The sequence below is a fragment of the Barbus barbus genome, assembly GCF_936440315.1.
Source record: "Barbus barbus genome assembly, chromosome: 16".
Lineage (NCBI taxonomy): Eukaryota > Metazoa > Chordata > Actinopteri > Cypriniformes > Cyprinidae > Barbus > Barbus barbus.
In genome coordinates, this window is record NC_136744.1 from 20,571,331 (window position 1) to 20,588,523 (window position 17,193).

General features: G+C 36.3%; 1 protein-coding gene across 1 annotated transcript in view; it reads right to left on the minus strand.

Annotated features, from left to right (window-relative positions):
- The window catches only part of LOC306882521 (rho-associated protein kinase 2-like), a 61,754-nt gene that overhangs the window by 26,437 nt on the left and 18,124 nt on the right, over positions 1–17,193 (minus strand). The window contains exon 2 of the mRNA XM_079437201.1: positions 2,270–2,351. Coding sequence (XP_079293327.1) covers positions 2,270–2,351 — 82 coding nt within the window. The remainder of the gene's footprint in view (positions 1–2,269; positions 2,352–17,193) is intronic.

Here is a 17,193-nt window from a genome sequence, read left to right on the forward strand (position 1 = left end):
AATTTAACAGACCTTTGAAGTTTGGGAATAACTTGTGGGAGTGATGCGTTTTCGTGCATTTTATTTTTTCATATGGTGATTGTGAAACACGAAACACTGATTAACACTCACATGATTTTATGCTGAAATTTGTTGTTTTTCATGTTAATCAGGTCAATTTTGATCAAGAACAATACACTGTGGCTTTAATTCAGCGTAATCGGCGCAGCAAAGCATGATTTAAACAAGTAGCTACTACAACACTTATTCACACGCAATCGCTCTCTCAATAATGCATTCAAACAAATGTAATCTTACAGTGCTACTTCATCTGTATCCGATTTCGAATGAGCAGAAATCTGTAAGAAATGCATTGATCTGTAGGTAAAATAACTGACGAAAACGTACTTTACGTTATTTATCACAAACAAAATTTGCACTGCAAAAAGCAGAAGTTATACCTTTTATTGCTGACAACCATGTTATAAGCTTGTCAGGTGGTAGGAAAAAAAGGTTGCGCACTAGTGTTCCAATAAGCCACTTTGAAACTCTGTTATTTTATTTAATTTTTTAATATACATTATGAACAGAACTGTGATATTTCAAACATACTGAAATACTTTAGATGTGGAGCGAAGGCAGAGCGGTGTTTCTGATATCAGCGTGCGAGGAGTGGAGCGGAAGCGGGACATGCTGAACCCGGAGTGGAGCTGGAGCGGAGTGATTATTAAATGCTCGAAGCGCGGAGGGGAAATTGTTGGCGCTCCACTCTGCTCACATAGCCTACTCTGCCAGACACTGCCACATGTGGCTTTTTATTAATGACTGTCCTACTACAGGATTTAACAGAGTAACAGCTAACTACCAGTTACAAAAGACAATGTAAAAGTCTGTCAGGCAATTTTTTAAATCAATTAATTTCTTAAATTATCCTTTGAGTATGTTCTGGCCTGCCATCTAATGGCAAATTTTTTTCGGCCCGATGCCAAACTTACTTGCCGACCCCTGCTCTAAATCTGTTGGGCACCGGCAAAAAATATGCGCTGCTTACGCTCTGCTTGTGCGTGCAGTGTGAAACTGGTGTAATATCACGTGCAGTGGCAGCCTCCCCGGGTCCTAATGCCTGCGCAGTAAGGAGTATTAATTCCGTAAGGGGCGCTGCTGGCCTAGTTCTAATAAAATTAAAGCAAAATACACAAATATTTAGATTAAATACAGCAGTAATTGATGCCATAAAATCATGAGTATGTTTTGATTTAAAAGGTCAGAAGCTATAGCTTACATGAAAAAAAAATAATAATTCACAAACATGACACTTAAATTAAGTAATTTTATATATACTGATTTATTCATTAATGTGTAATGTAATATTTTTTAGCAAATTATGAGCTCTAAAAGATTTTCAAAATTTTTACAACTCTTTTGCTTTAGACCATTTACAAATGTTAAATCATAAAATAAAATCTTAAGGTTACCACTGCATCTTTCTGTTAGAAAAATGCAGTGATTAATATATAGTTTATTTATAGTTGTTTTCAAATCTTCAATGTACTATCATTATAAAATAACTTTATTATTGTTTATTTAATTCTAACAAATAAGTTCTTGTTTAAAGACTAACCGAAATTAAAAATAATTATACATCTGTATTGCCATCGGACAAAATTAGTTCTTATCGGCATACCGGCAAAATCCAATATCTTGCATCCCAACCATTCTCCAAACTGCTTGCCCAATGGCCTGGCATGGTGATGCTGAAGCCTATCCAAAAGTACTGGGCCATAGGCAGGAAGACTGACCTGTCCAGTCCAACACAGAGCTAATCTTACAGCACCTGGTATTCCAATACGGTCTCAAATATTAACCAAGCCAAAACTAGCTTATGAGAATTTGAACATCCAGAATTGTACAGTCAAAATGCTAAATGTGTGAGACCTAGAAATGAAAACCTCAAGTGTCCTGCAATGAACTGCACAGGAAGTACATTAAAATCCTCCATGACATCAACTCCAAGCCATTTCTTCATACCAAACGCACACAAAAATGCAGTTTTCACAGTCTGTGTTGACAGTTCATTATTTATGTGATGAGCTTCAGTGTTGTAAAGTGAAGGGCCCAAATTAGGAAGAGCCACTCAAAACAATTCAACTCAAATAAATGCTGTTGATGTTGTAGCAGGAAGCAGCCTCATTGTAAAACTTGATGCCACCATTAAGTATTTCCTTTACCCACAGAATAACACAAAACAACAATCAGAGAAAAACATGGCCTCTTAAAAGCAGATACTCACATCTGTTCAAGAAGGTCTCGATGTTCTTATTTTTACGTAAGGCCGGAAAGTCCAAATCTAAAACCAGGGCATTCATGGAATCCTGAAAGAGAAAGACAAACACTTTGAGTAATGCATTAAAATAACAGTCTCCTTGCAAATAACATTTATTCAAAGCGAACATGTCTGTGTTTTTCTTACACAACCTTGGAAAATTTGTGAAGCAAATTATTTACTGTTTCTTTAGTCATTTCTAATTCCATTCATTTTTACAATACTTCTCATTTATGTCAACCTTTGTCAAAACCTGTTTGCCACCCGATGCACCTTCATTATAGATTTAAACTTTAAACCTATTATATGATGTAAAAATCAATGAAGCTCCAATCACATAAACTGCTATGAAAGGCCAGTAGGGATGTCACGATTCACTCAACTCACAATTCGATTTGATTCACGTTTTTGAGCTCATGATTTGATTCATGATTTTTATTTAATTTTTTTTACAAAATGAGATTTAAGACCAATTATAAATTAAATGCATCCTTTTATTATTGCTTGGACAAAATGCAGCACGTTTCTTTGTGAAACTGAAATATAACACTATAATAATATGCTAATATAGCACTTGCATATTATTGCTCTTTTGTTGGTTTTGATTGCTTCTATTCTCCTCATTCGTAAGTCGCTTTGGATAAACGCGTCTGCTAAATAACACACTGTAAATATAATGTAAATGTAAATAAAACTAAATTGAAATTTTAAAACAAGCTCCAAATCAAATAAATAACACAAATAAAAGAAATATCTTCATATAAACAAAATGTGGCTTTGTCTGTGCTGTTTCCATTTAAAATTAGAGGCAGGCAACCACTGCATATTAATCATGATCATAACAAAGATGCTGCATACATGCAACATGAGCAGTTTTTAATCTAAATTAGATTGTATAATGTCGAAATTTGAAGCAAAAACAATGGTCTGACTTCAGTTTTGTAAAACTACTGTATACATAAAAAAAGCCTGCATGAAGCAGAAACAGCAGACGAGCTGAATGAGATGCAGATTCACTCTCTGCCAGCAGGTGGCGCTTTAAGCGTTTCCTTGGTTTCCGCTGTAAACAAAGCAGCACTGCACTTATGATCTTTAATATGCATTATACAGAGGCAAGATGAAAAGAAAAAATACCATCTAAACTTTTCTAAAGCCAGTAAGTTCCCTTCAGACATACATTCATATAAACTCCTACCCCTAATTGAATCGCGATTTGTTTAGCATCAAAGAATCAGAACCAATACATAAAATGAGAAGTATTTATGTAAATAAATGTAGCTAAGCAATTTAGCAATTTGGAAAACTAATCCCATCTGGTTACTGTTTCGTAAATGTTTATTTGTCTGGGGAAAAAAAACAAATGTTAAGCGATATCTCTTTTACTCAAACCCTGAGTGGAATGAGGACAGGAAGTTTAATGGCTCGGCAGAACTTCCGGCCTGAAGAAATTAAGATTGATAAGTAATCAAGGTTTTACAGTCAGTAGATAATAAAAGAACATCCACTTCTCTTGATGAAGCCTGATCTGACAAGTCATTCATCTTTTCTTTTCAGCCTTTGTTACCCACAGCACACCACCTTTTTTGGGCATCTAGATGATATTCTGCCCTGGGGGAATGCAGCGTATAATTGAAATGCATTTAAAACAATTAAGCAGACATTGAGGCCACCAGGCCCATGGATTTGTTCCTGCACATGCAGACTGAGGTGATGGCTGGCGGTCACGGCACTACTACGCTTGTAAAGCGCTTTGAAGCAAGACCAGGTCTGTTGTGACCGACATACCAGGCATGGTCTCACTGGAAACCCTTACCGGAAAAGCATTCGGAATGTCCAGCAGCCACACCTCTCCCCCTCCTCTCCCTTTTTCACTCTCTTCCCTGCCCTGCCTTCAACTTCCAAAAGTTCTCTACCCTTTACTGCACAATGTGAAATCTTTATGGACACAAATCTTCACTCTATTTCTTCATAAATGCATCTGTTCTGTCTCACTTTACTCTGTAGCAGGGCAGGGTGATATATCAGATAGAACCACCATTGTTAACATAGTGATGATTTTAATGCACTTTTTATTTGGCCATTAGACTGCACCAGTAGGCCAGATTTGCTCCATGACATGACTAAGTACCAGTACAAAACATTTTAATGGGATATGACTTTCATATTTTACCAGCCTCTAATGATGATGGTTCTTTTACGTCATTATAATATAAATATTATAAGTTTATTAAATAAATAACTTGGACCCAATTTATATCAAGTATTTTTAACTACTATGTAGTGGTCGACCGATATTGTTTTTTTTTACAGCCGATGCCGATATCTTGGAATGCAGGGTGGCCGATGGACGATATAATTTTATTTATTTTAATTTATATTTAAGAAATTTTAAATCATTTCAAAATGGATTAAAAAATAAATGTTAAATAAACATACTTATACTTAAGATGACAAAGTATTTTTCACAATTAAATAAATGTAATAAAAATATAATTAAAAAAGGAAGTAAAAAAACTATATACAGGTGCATCTTAAATTAGAATGTCGTGGAAAAGTTCATTTATTTCAGTAATTCAACTCAAATTGGGAAATTTGTGATTAAATAAATTCAATGCACACAGACTGAAGTAGTTTAAGCCTTTGGTTCTTTTAATTGTGATGATTTAGGCTCACATTTAACAAAAACCCACCAATTAATCTCAACAAATTAGAATACTTCATAAGACCAATAAAAAAAAACATTTTTTAGTGAATTGTTGGCCTTCTGGAAAGTATGTCCATTTACTGTATATGTACTCAATACTTGGTAAGGGCTCCTTTTGCTTTAATTACTGCCTCAATTCGGCGTGGCATGGAGGTGATCAGTTTGTGGCACTGCTGAGGTGGTATGGAAGCCCAGGTTGCTTTGATAGTGGCCTTCAGGTCATCTGCATTGTTGGGTCTGGTGTCTCTCATCGTCCTTTTGACAATACCCCATAGATTCTCTATGGGGTTCAGGTCAGGCGAGTTTGCTGGCCAATCAAGCACAGTAACACCATGGTCACTGAACCAGCTTTTGGTACCTTTGGCAGTGTGGGCAGGTGCCAAGTCCTGCTGGAAAATGAAATCAGCATCTCCATAAAGCTTGTCAGCAGAAGGAAGCATGAAGTGCTCTAAAATTTACTGGTAGATGGCTGCGTTGACTGAACTTCAGAAAACACAGTGGACCAACACCAGCAGATGACATGGCAGCCCAAATCATCACTGACTGTGGAAACTTCACACTGGACTTCAAGCAAAATCGATTCTGTGCCTCTCCACTTTTCATCCAGACTCTGGGACCTTGATTTAACATTGTAAACAGCTACACCTTCTGTTACTTACCCTCTTTGTGGAGGGTGTCAATGTTCATCTTCTGGATCATTTCCAAGTCAGCAGTCTTCCCCATTATTGTGGTTCCAAAGAACAAGAGATACCCGGAATTTATACTGTATGGATGGTCATTAATTGAAACTCAAATGTAAATTTTCTAATATTTTGAGATGCTGATTTTAGACTTTCATGAGCTGTAAGCGCTAATCAAAATAAAAAAAAAATTTAAAAAAACTTTTGAAATGTTTTACTTTACATGTAATGAATCTAAAATATATGAAAGTTTCACTTTTTGAAATAAGTTACAAGAAAAAATTAACTTTTCCACGACATTCTAATTTATTGAGATGCACCTGTAAATCACTGCATTTTTCCCCCCAGAAAGATCCTTACCGAACAGGCGTTAGGACCTGGGGGAGGCTATCACTTGCTCCGCCGCTGCCACTGCACATGCTATTACTGTTCTTACTATTACTGCTATTACTGTCGAACGCGTCAAATGCAGCAATCCAAAAGAGTCAATCTAATCGTCATTCAGACAAAACTTTCCTTAAAGAATGAGCCATACTGCTGACGTGATCTAATCACTAGCACACCCTGATCACATGTGAGTTAACGTATTCCTCTTATCGGCAAGACATATCGGCATAATTTTTCATATCTGGCCGATGCCGATATTTACATTTAAAGCCATTATCGGCAGATTCCGATATCAGTCTGATAATATTGTCCATCCCTACTTCCGTATTAGACAGCACTATTAACGACAACAGCAAACGAGAGAGAATGTGAGCACTATGTGCTCAGGCGCTGCCATTCTCAGCACCATCAAAATAAAAGTCTGATCGGCCAATGCCGATATTTAAAAAAAAAAAGCCAAATATCTGCCGATATATCGGTCGACCACTGTACTAACATTTAAACTATTTAAATCATTGCACTTACTGTTCACAAACAGGGTTTTACATTGTACTTATTATTACATACAAACACCTGCATGTAATTAATTCTATAATTTCTGCAATTCAGGGCTCTACAGTGCGACCATTTCAGTCGCATTTGTGTACTTGCGTGTTTTTGCAGCATTGAGTAATGTATCACAGACGTATTCTCTTATTATAACAAAAAAAAAAAAAAAAAAAAAGTGTAGACTGTGTAAAATGGCAGATTCATTGTGCAGTGTAAGGAGCTTCGTTGATTATAATAGAGTTTTTGTGAGATCGTGATGAACTAAGATGAGTGACAGCTTTTAATGATTAAGGGAGTTTGCAAATGTGATACTGATTTAATACAACAGTTCATTAAACAAGAATTTAATATTAAGTTACTTATATTGTCTGACTACAACACTATTGCCTTATTTTGCTCTATTTCATCAACGAAAATAGTTTCAAACAAAGTCCCAGCCAAGCCGCTGCGCATCTCCATTCAAACACAGCGGTGTTCCATTTATGAATGAACTGCGTTTTTAAATTAATCTAGTGAGTTAACGATTCAATTAACCGTTCATAAAGACAGTCAAGTACTTCATTCCTGAATGAATTAGCCGTTCGAACGAATCAATTAAATGAACGATTCAGTGATCAAATCAGTGACATACCACCACCTACCGGCAGTTATAGTTTAATTTTTAAAGTATATTTTCTGTTATTTAAATCATTTAATATTTCTACATTCAAAATTGTATATTTAAAAAACATTAACCTCAACATGAATTTATTAATTTAATTGCACTTATGCAACCTCTGAGCCTCATTAAACATCTGAAAATTAGGGCTGCAACTAACGATTATTTTGATAATCGATTAGTTGGCCAATTATTCTTTCGATTAATCGATTAAAAAAATATTGGCCAAAAAAAACACTATTCCACATTCTGCCCAATGTCCTTCAAACAAACGTGACAACTGAATGCTATGAAAACATACAGTGCTTAATTTATTAGACCACTTATCATAATAAAGAGAAAACATTTTAGAAATTTGTCAAAAATTTGTTTAAATTTAAAAATGTTATTGTCATTTATTAGACATAATAATAAAAAATGGCCTCATAACAGCTTGCATTCTTGCTGGTATTGTTTATGTACTTTTTGACTGCAATTGGGTATCGCGAAAAAAAAATACTCAAATGAAAAAAATACAAGAAAAAATAAGTGCTCTGGTTTTCTTTCATAGATAACAGCAATAATGATATTATAGCATTAAAAATAGCCTACTACTGTTACTAAAGAGCTTACACATACTGGAGTACTAACCAGTACAGAAAGCCGAAAAATGATTTTGGTTATCACAAATACTGTTACTTTAGAGCAGCAGTGGCACAAACCTTACATAAACGCATTGTTAAAAAACTTACTTGTTAAGCATTGTAAAAATTGAATATAGTTTAAACCTCTATTAAAAATTAAAATAATAAAGATAATAATAAAGACGAATAAAAACACAAACTCAGTGTTAACCAACAGGTAAGAGTAATGTTCTGCAGGAACTACTTTGATCACAGTCACCTCGTCATTTCTTTATCCTGTAAAAGGCCGTTATGGAGCGTCTCATGTTTATATTCAGACAGACAATTACACGCTGTTATCCCTTTAAAGTTCCTACTCTCATAAAATATTTTAATTTATTTTAAACCTTAAATTAACTTTCAACAACAGATAATTCAGCACAATGGATATGTTTGCGCTGAAAAGCCTATTAATTGTCTCCCTCTCTACTGTGTTCTGTCCGTCTGATGCGCGTGCGCGCGCCCGCCGCGCCCGGCGCTCATTCGGTATTTTAAACTTAACACAGACTGTCAGGACGGACCTTTATGCAAAAATGGAAATGCTCGCGTGAATTTGTGGCATTTATAGATAAGGATATGACCGTAAACTGAACGTTTTTGCGCTGAGGACGCACACGCATCTGTCAAAGCGCCTGACAGGGCAAGCCATTACTCTTATGCATTAACTTAAAGCTTAAAATAAAGAATTATCATGTTTTGGGCAGCTTGGATCACGTGCTTCTCCGGCAGAATCTCATTCTGTTTCCTCCACTATTTTTAGATGCATTTTGTCCATAGAAATGCATTATTCAGTGCCGTAATTTGACTAACCAGCTGAAGTTGGACGTGCACTGTGGGCAGACCCGATTAATCGATAATGAGAATCGTTGTCGATGATTTTCATAATCGATAATAATCGATTTTATCGATTAGTTGTTGCAGCCCTACTGAAAATACACCTATTGTGTATTCTTCTGTGCCACCTCTGTAGTACAAATTTATTTCTTAAATACTGATTTAATTTGACTGGTATCTTATTCTACTTGTTTTTATTCTGTTGTTTTAATTAGAAATGATAAAAAGCTTATAAATATATTTTTTTGAATTTGACAAAAGATAACATACTTTTAATAAAAGTTAGAAAAATGCCATTATAAAAGGTAAAAATAAAATTCCCTGTAAATAATTTTAAGGAGTCAAACATCACCTCATAATGGGAAGGTTAATTTTTTGATCAGAATTTTGGATTATTGATTTGTTGGTGCTCCTAAATGTTTGACCGTGCTCCTAAATATTTTAAATTAGGAGCACAAGCGCTCCTAAAAAGAAAAGTAAGCGTAGAGCCCTACAATTACATCTATAAGTACACTGTTAACCTTACCCCTTAACCATAACACAAGACCTGTTCCTAAACTTCACTGCACCCCACCTCACAAGCATCGAAAGCAATTTCCAATACAACATGAACCCAAGTATTTTTTTTAACCTAACAATTTTTTTTTATGCAAGTCCATAGTAGTTAAAATCATCTAATATAAAGTGGGACCAATAATGTGTTAGTTAAAAAAAGCTTACAGTTTGCCATTGAAAAGTCAATTTAAGAGTCAGTTCTTTAAATGAATCAGTCCAATAAACTCAAACTATGAATCAGTTAAACCTGTTAATTCAGTAACTGCTTTGACATATTAAACATGTGACCATGCCACTCAATAGCTGAATTCTGTAGGAAACACTGCATAGCATCATGGTACTAGAGCTGACATTTAATGGAACTCGTGTGTGCCCGTTACATTTCATCATATCAACAGCACATTTCCCAGTACAGAGCACTTCAAATATAAAACTTCTATTTAAGGAAAAACACACCGTCTATCTCAAAGCACACACAGGCAGGAAATGACACCTGCCACCAGAGGCTCCAGTGAAACTGCTGTAGTGTCATAGTGCAGTTTAGAGATGACATCATTTCTTCCTGTGGCCCCCTCTCCTATACAGCCATCAGAGACATGAAACAGAACATACCAAAACACACCAAAGCAAACATTTAAAACATGAGGATGGTGTGAGGTATGCTGAAAAGCCCAAAAACATAAGGGGCCAACAGTACCCATGAACACACATGTAACCCACCTGTACAAACACCCACAAAGGACAACCACACTGGATCTTCAGCTTAAAACTGTGGCTCCATTTTCAAACTAACACATGCAGAGTATCAACTATTGCCTGAGCTTTGCTTAAAAGTTTAGCTTGAAAGTGTGTCAATTTTGCACCACTAAATATGAGCCATTTTGCACATTAACCGGAGACAAGTATTTTAACACTTAACTGAATGTTCTTACAGAGCTAAACAAACCTCTGTTGATTTGCAAAAGGTTAGACTTGACCTTCAGCCTCTACAGGCCATGACAAAAAAAAAAAAACATTTAAAGGAACATATTTAAAAAAAAAACATTAAAAGCACTGTAGTTGTGAATAACATTTCTTTAAAGACTTCAATCATTCTGATTAGGTCAAAGAGGGCATGCAGCCACGGCCAAATAAAAGGAAAAAAAGTTAAAATGCCTATACAATTATTTTTTTATAATATTAAGTGTGTCTGAAGGTCTAAGCACCATTAAAGTATTCAAGAGTTGCCCAGCATGGTGGGAGAAAATCCTGTGTGTCATTCAAACAGATGCATACAGATTGTTTTTCTTCCATGAATGTGTTTGACTCAAGAAGTCCTCTGTGATTCTCTCATTACACTGAGAAAACAGGTTAAAAAAAAACTGAATTTACAGTTACAAAAGACAAAATGACAAAGCAAACAAAAAAATCTATAAGTGACCTATGACAGACTATGACCACGTATAATTTTGAGTTACAGACTCACACATTAATGAAGAAAAAAACAACAACATTGTTATGAAACATGCATGAAATTCATGTTAATGTAAAAGGCAAATGAAAACACAAACGTGTGGGAGTTAAAAATACTGCATCTCGGCACTTTAACACCTCACACACACACAAATGGTGAGTCACTCCCACCTACACACACACAACCTCCAACACTAACTGCAGTAATGACAAATGATTATCCACGCTTCAGTTAAACCCGCAGACATCCTCTGGCTCTCACACCCCTTTTTCTCACACTTTCAACCTCATGTTTTTGACAACCTCTCAATTTATTAGCTCCCCTGTGTGTAACAATTAGTTGTACACGGACACAACATGCTGATTAGTGGACCGATATTTGGAAATTTTAAATAAGCATCACTCAGTAATAAAATAATCTGAAGTCCTAACAACTGAGTAAAGGGTTTTGCAAAAATATGTGGCTAAATTAAACATGAAATGAAATAAAGGAAAGTGGAATATAGAAGTTAAATATTATTGAGTTCATTTTAGGGATGTGCAACAGCGATCGAGTACTCGGCCGTGACAGCGATGACCAATCATAAAAACGATGATCGTCGACAAAAAAAAAATCTGACTGTTATAGCAGCACTTTGGGAGGCACCCTGAGCTCTGATTGTTTAGCTTGCAAGAGCATGCAGTTCAAAGTATAGACGTGAGAAGAGAGAGAAGCTTAGCTTTGAAGTCACGTAGTGATGTCTGGGTTAGCTACATGTGAGATTAATCTAATATAGGATGCGTTGGGATATAAACATTTATTTACATGCAGCTGAATGCGCTGAATATTACCAGTATTTAGTTTCATGCTCAAATGCAATGCCAGATATTAACTGAGTTATTTGAGACAGTCATATTGCTTTTAGATGTTTCTTTTTCAAAAATACTGATCCTATAATAATGCAGCAGAGATTTTTTTCATCATATTTGTTCAACAGTAGGCATTCTTCAATTAAAATTGTTTTCGTACTTCGTATTGCTTCGAAAACACGCAGGCGATTTTAGGAATCACTTGATAATGTAGATGAAAATATTGCACAAATCTGCCATAAACATTAATGACATAAGCATTATAATGAGAACTTTATAGGATGTGAAATCTGTAGTAAATTCCGTCCTTAACAGGGTTTCAGCGCGTTGTTGAAAGCGCGTCACAGCAGGAGCGCTCTCTTTCTCTCTCACTATAGCGCGTAACAAAGTTCACTGGCATATGCATCCTTTTGTGCAGATACAAGTTGTACTGCTACGTTCATGTTATGCATCTAAATTATCTGATTAATATCATAGGAAGTGTCATAGAACGGGTTTGAGTTTATTGGCATAAAGTCAGCTTCACCTCAGGCAGCTATTCTTTTTTAGATGCTTCTTTTTTTTAATAACATTGCTGCATCATAATCATAATCTAACATCTAATCGTGTTCATGTTTTCATAGACATGTTTTCATGTCATTTTTATTTTTAACATTCATTTTCATAACAGTCTTCAGATATTTTCATTCTCTCCATTTTACTTTTTAAATATACTTTTATATTGCAATAATTTCACATTTAATCTTCAAATTAATTTTTATGACTGAAGGCCAGTATCACTGATACCAATACTACTGATGCCTCTATAAAACTGTTATTTTTTTCCTAATATTTAACCATTGACTATAGCCATTCAACATTACAGTATATTTGAGGGCTATCAATTTTAATATTTATTAGACTTTAAATAAAATAACTTGTAATTTAAGTAAACTTTAAACAATCTTCACATAAGCCCATTAAAACAAATGTCATATTTAGCTGGTACTTAGTCATGTCATGGAGCAAATCTGGCCTTCTGGTGCAGTCTAACGGCCAAATAAAAAGTGCACTAAAATCATCACTATGTTAACAATGGTTAGCTAATGAGCTGACGAGTTGAATCGGGTGTGTTAGATGAGGGAGACAGTGCTGGCTGCTTCCGGACAGTTTTGAAAACCATTTCAGAAACGTTAAACGTGACTCATATAATATATTACATGCACGCTAGGGGTGTAACGATACACCAGTGGCTCGGTTCGGTTCACGGTTTTGGAGCCACGGTCCGGTCCGGTCCGGTTCGCTGTGGGGTAGGGTTCATGTCATCTTACCAGCAATGCTAAGGAACAATAGATTCACTTAACTCAATAATAACAATAACTTGACTTAACCTATTCTTTATTAACTTTGGCTTCACATTTTTAGTGCAGTCAGCATACCGGAGTAAACAAAAATGAAATAAATACCTCCAATGTAGACTAGTCAGAATAAAACATTTCTCTCTTTAGTGCAGCCAGCTTAACAGAGTAAACTCAAATGAGATGACTCCATTGTAGGTACTCAGAAATAAACATTTGTCTCTTTAGTGAAGTCAGCTTACCTGAAGTAAACTAAAATGAAATAAACTCCAATGTACTCTAGTCAAAAATAAACACTGGCTTGTCCACTCTAAGAAACATTTGGAAGTTCAATTAAGTTTTCAAAAACACCATCATGCAGCACATTCTTCTAGGTGTTTCTCAATGTCAAGGATACGTCCTTGGCAGGACTGGTCCTTCCAAGTCACTTCCTTCAGAGGCTAGGCGAGGCTCCTCTTAAGCATTCGGAGAACACGTAAATGGAACAGGCTAGCAAGTGCACATTATTGCGTCATTACGTCAGTGAAACGGTCCGCTTTTACTCTGGACAACTTAACTAAGTTAGTTATTTACTAAAGAAATGCCGGTGACGGCTAATAATTGTGAAATGAAATGACAGGTCCGGTTCAGTTAGATATCAATAACGTAATTTCTAGAATTTATAATATAAATACGGTAGTAATATTTTCTAATACAAAAATGTTTTTTAAGTAATTTGTAAATATACTTACATTTGAACGCATATTGCCCCGTTGGCGCTCCGACTCCGCTAACGTCCGACATTTTGAATTTTTGAGCAAGATAGCAAAGCTGCGCGCATAGGATTGTGGGTGATTTTAGCGCGCGAAGGCTACACTTATGCATCCTTTCCTGTGTATGGGATATTTTTCGAACGAAGGACTCAGTCCTTGGTTGAAATTCCGAGGATCCTCGACATTGGAACAGTCCTTCGACGGATGTCGATGACGTAGCATCCTCGAAATTCTGGCTTCCGAGGATCCTTCCTTGACATTGAGAAACGCCTTCTGACTGAACTGCGGTCGGCTCATTCGCGCGAATCGCGCCACAGGATGTCTAATGGTGTCTTTGCATTGACTTAACATGTAAATCACTCGCGATTATATTATTTATTTTTCACATATCGTGCCTAAAAACGCGTGGAAAACACTAGGCGCGCCGCTTTCTCCTTTTTTCCCAAAGCGCTCGGGCGGTTGCGCTCCGGAGGCGTCTGTCAGCTGCACTCTCCGTTACAACAAGGAAATTTCAGCAATGGATTTCCACCACCGAAAAACCCTTGCTGTAACTCTGTTACAAGGTTTATTTACTAAGAAAAGTAAAAAACGCCACAGCGTTTGGGTGCACCCCATACTTCAAAAAAGCTGCTGAGGTTTCAAAGTAACGGAAAAGGTGAGGAAGCTGATTGGTTGGTTCTTGTCACATGACCTGCGGTGCGCTTGCGGCATTCTGAAAAGTTGAGGGCTGTATCCGAAATCACCCCCCATACAGCCATTTTAAGTGGTGTTCGAAACCATAGTGGATGTTCTCGAGTGCACTCATTCAATCCCACAATGCACCGCAAAAATTAGTGTACAACTGATGTACACTCAACGGCTAGAGAATCCCCAGAATGCACTGCGAGAGTCGCGCGCCGAGTCAATTCCTGCGTCTCACCAGAAGATGGCGACCGCAGCCGAATCATCCATTCATTGATTTTTGAAGCACTCGTCCACAGCATAATACAACACGGGTACAAATTAATTGTAAATTGACTATTAGAGTTTATACATTGAAGATAAATCCTTCAATCTTACTACTGGAGTTGCCCGTTTCAAATGATTATTAAACAGCAAGCAAACTACACAAAAACGGCAGTCCTTCCAGTGCACTCAGTGTCCGAATTCACTCACTCGTGTTCATTCACTCCTTCAAGTGAACTGTATGAGTGGACTAATGTAGGGAATAGTGAATGAGGGTATAGGGGGCGATTTCGGATACAGCCGAGATGTGATGTTATGTTATACCTGGAAAAAACGAGCGCGTCGCACCGCATCGCTTCCATTATGAGCGTGCATACCGTGCGTCTACATTTGAAATAACGAACTGGAGCGTGCAAAAGACGCGATATGTGAACGGGTCCTCATCACGCTTCATTCGCGTCTGGTGTGAACGCATCATGAGATGTGTTTCTTGTCGTATAAGAGTTTTGTGAAACAGTCACGACAGATTGTGTGCGCCGTGTCTACGACATTAATTCCATTTCTGTACTCCAGTGGAAAACCAAAGTGTTCCCACACAGGAAACTTAAATGTGTCCGGGGATCTGCAATTTCATGAATCTACTATGTGAAGCAGCCATCCTGCATATACTAGCAACCGAGTGTGACGCTCACTCCGAAGTCACGTGAAATGACATGCACTTGGAAAACAGTAACTTTAGAATATAATATTTAGAACAAAATTTAAAAAGCTCTTAGTCGTTACTAATACAATTTAATCAAATGTAAGCAAAGAAAAATTAGTTTAAATTAATAGTTAGAGATAAGTGCCATTAACCTCAACAATGGGCAGCAGGGGACGTGAGAGTACCACAGTACGTGATGAGAGTTCCGCGATTCGTATCGTGGGTGGTGTATCGCGATCTTTCGGTTCGGTTTGTGATATCGTTACACCCCTAATGCACGCACAGTTTTTAGGCAGCTTTAATCGCCTTTTTGGTAACTTCATGATATAACTGACCACATTGCATGCACATAGTTTATTTCGCGCTTTGATATGAAATAGGGGTGTGCAATATATATCGTCTGCGATAATATCGTAATTGTTGTTTTAACGATGTGCAATTTGACATTATCAAGTATTTTACAAAAACCAAACAGAACACCATACGAGTGCACGCTTGCATTACGTGAGGAAGTCTAGACTAGGGCACGTGCGCATTGAGTTCTTTCACTGCATGCTAAAAAAATGCATTAAGAATGATCACAAAATTCAAGATATGGTGACAGAAAATGCATATATATATATAATTTCATATGGTTACAATCACATAAAGAGTGCCATTTTCTTCTTCAAAAATAAGCATGATTACACATGTGATACTGATTTTATAGCACTGTTTTGCATCTCTGAGCAACAGGACGATGTTGTTTCATTCCTGAATGAATCATCCGTTTAAATTATTCGGTTCAGTCGCAATGACTCACTTGTTAACAGTGACTTGCTACCACCTACTGATGATTTTAATTTCACATTCAGTATCTTTTCATTTTAAAATTATTTCAAATATCAGTATTCAATGTTTTATGTTCAAAATATCAACACATTATGCATTTGTAAACATTATCCATCTCCCTCTGAGCTGCATTAAACACTGTGTAAATACATCTAAATGCCAATCATATGCAACTTCTGCAAAGATTAGTTTTGTTGATACTGGTTTCATTTGTTTGGTAACAGCCTAAATGTCTTATTATTCTAATTAACTGATTAAATGTAACAATTTGATTCAAAAGATGCACACTTTTAGAAAAAAATGGCTTTATTAAAAGGTAAAATTGCCCATAAAAGGTAAAAATGAATTTAAACTTATATGAAAAGATTCATTTCTATCACTGATGTGAACTGACCACACAGAATATGAAGAATATCAAAAATTGCAGCTGTCCACTAGGGGTGTGCTCAAAATATTGATTCTTAGATACATACCGATATAATAAAAAAAGATACAGTATCGATATTCTAGCCCTTAGCATCGATACTCTGCCCAGCCATTAGGGGGCGCAGCGGCGCCCGCGAGTTTAAAAAAAACTCATGGAAAATGTTAAAGCAAGATGTAGCATTTAAGTGATTTCATAGTGAAATATGTTATGGCAGTACATGGTGTCACAAAAAAGAATTATAAGAAGATTTAATAAGAAGTTAAGAATAATAAGAAGAAGATTTTGTGCTTGTGTGAGCTCAGACTGTACCCTTGGAAAGTTAAATGTTGCCTTGTGGTAATTTCCAGATGAATACAATTTGTGTACAATTAATCAGAGCACTTAAAGTTGCAAATATTTAAGCAAAATGCACTTTGTTATAATGCACTTTTGTCTTCAATAAATTGAAGAAAAATGCAGAGTTCTGTTTGTTGAGTAAATGTGTTCAGCATTAACTAATTGGCTCTGGCCCATGTATTTTTATTGAATCGTATCGAATCGTGTCACATTGTATCAAATCGTATCGA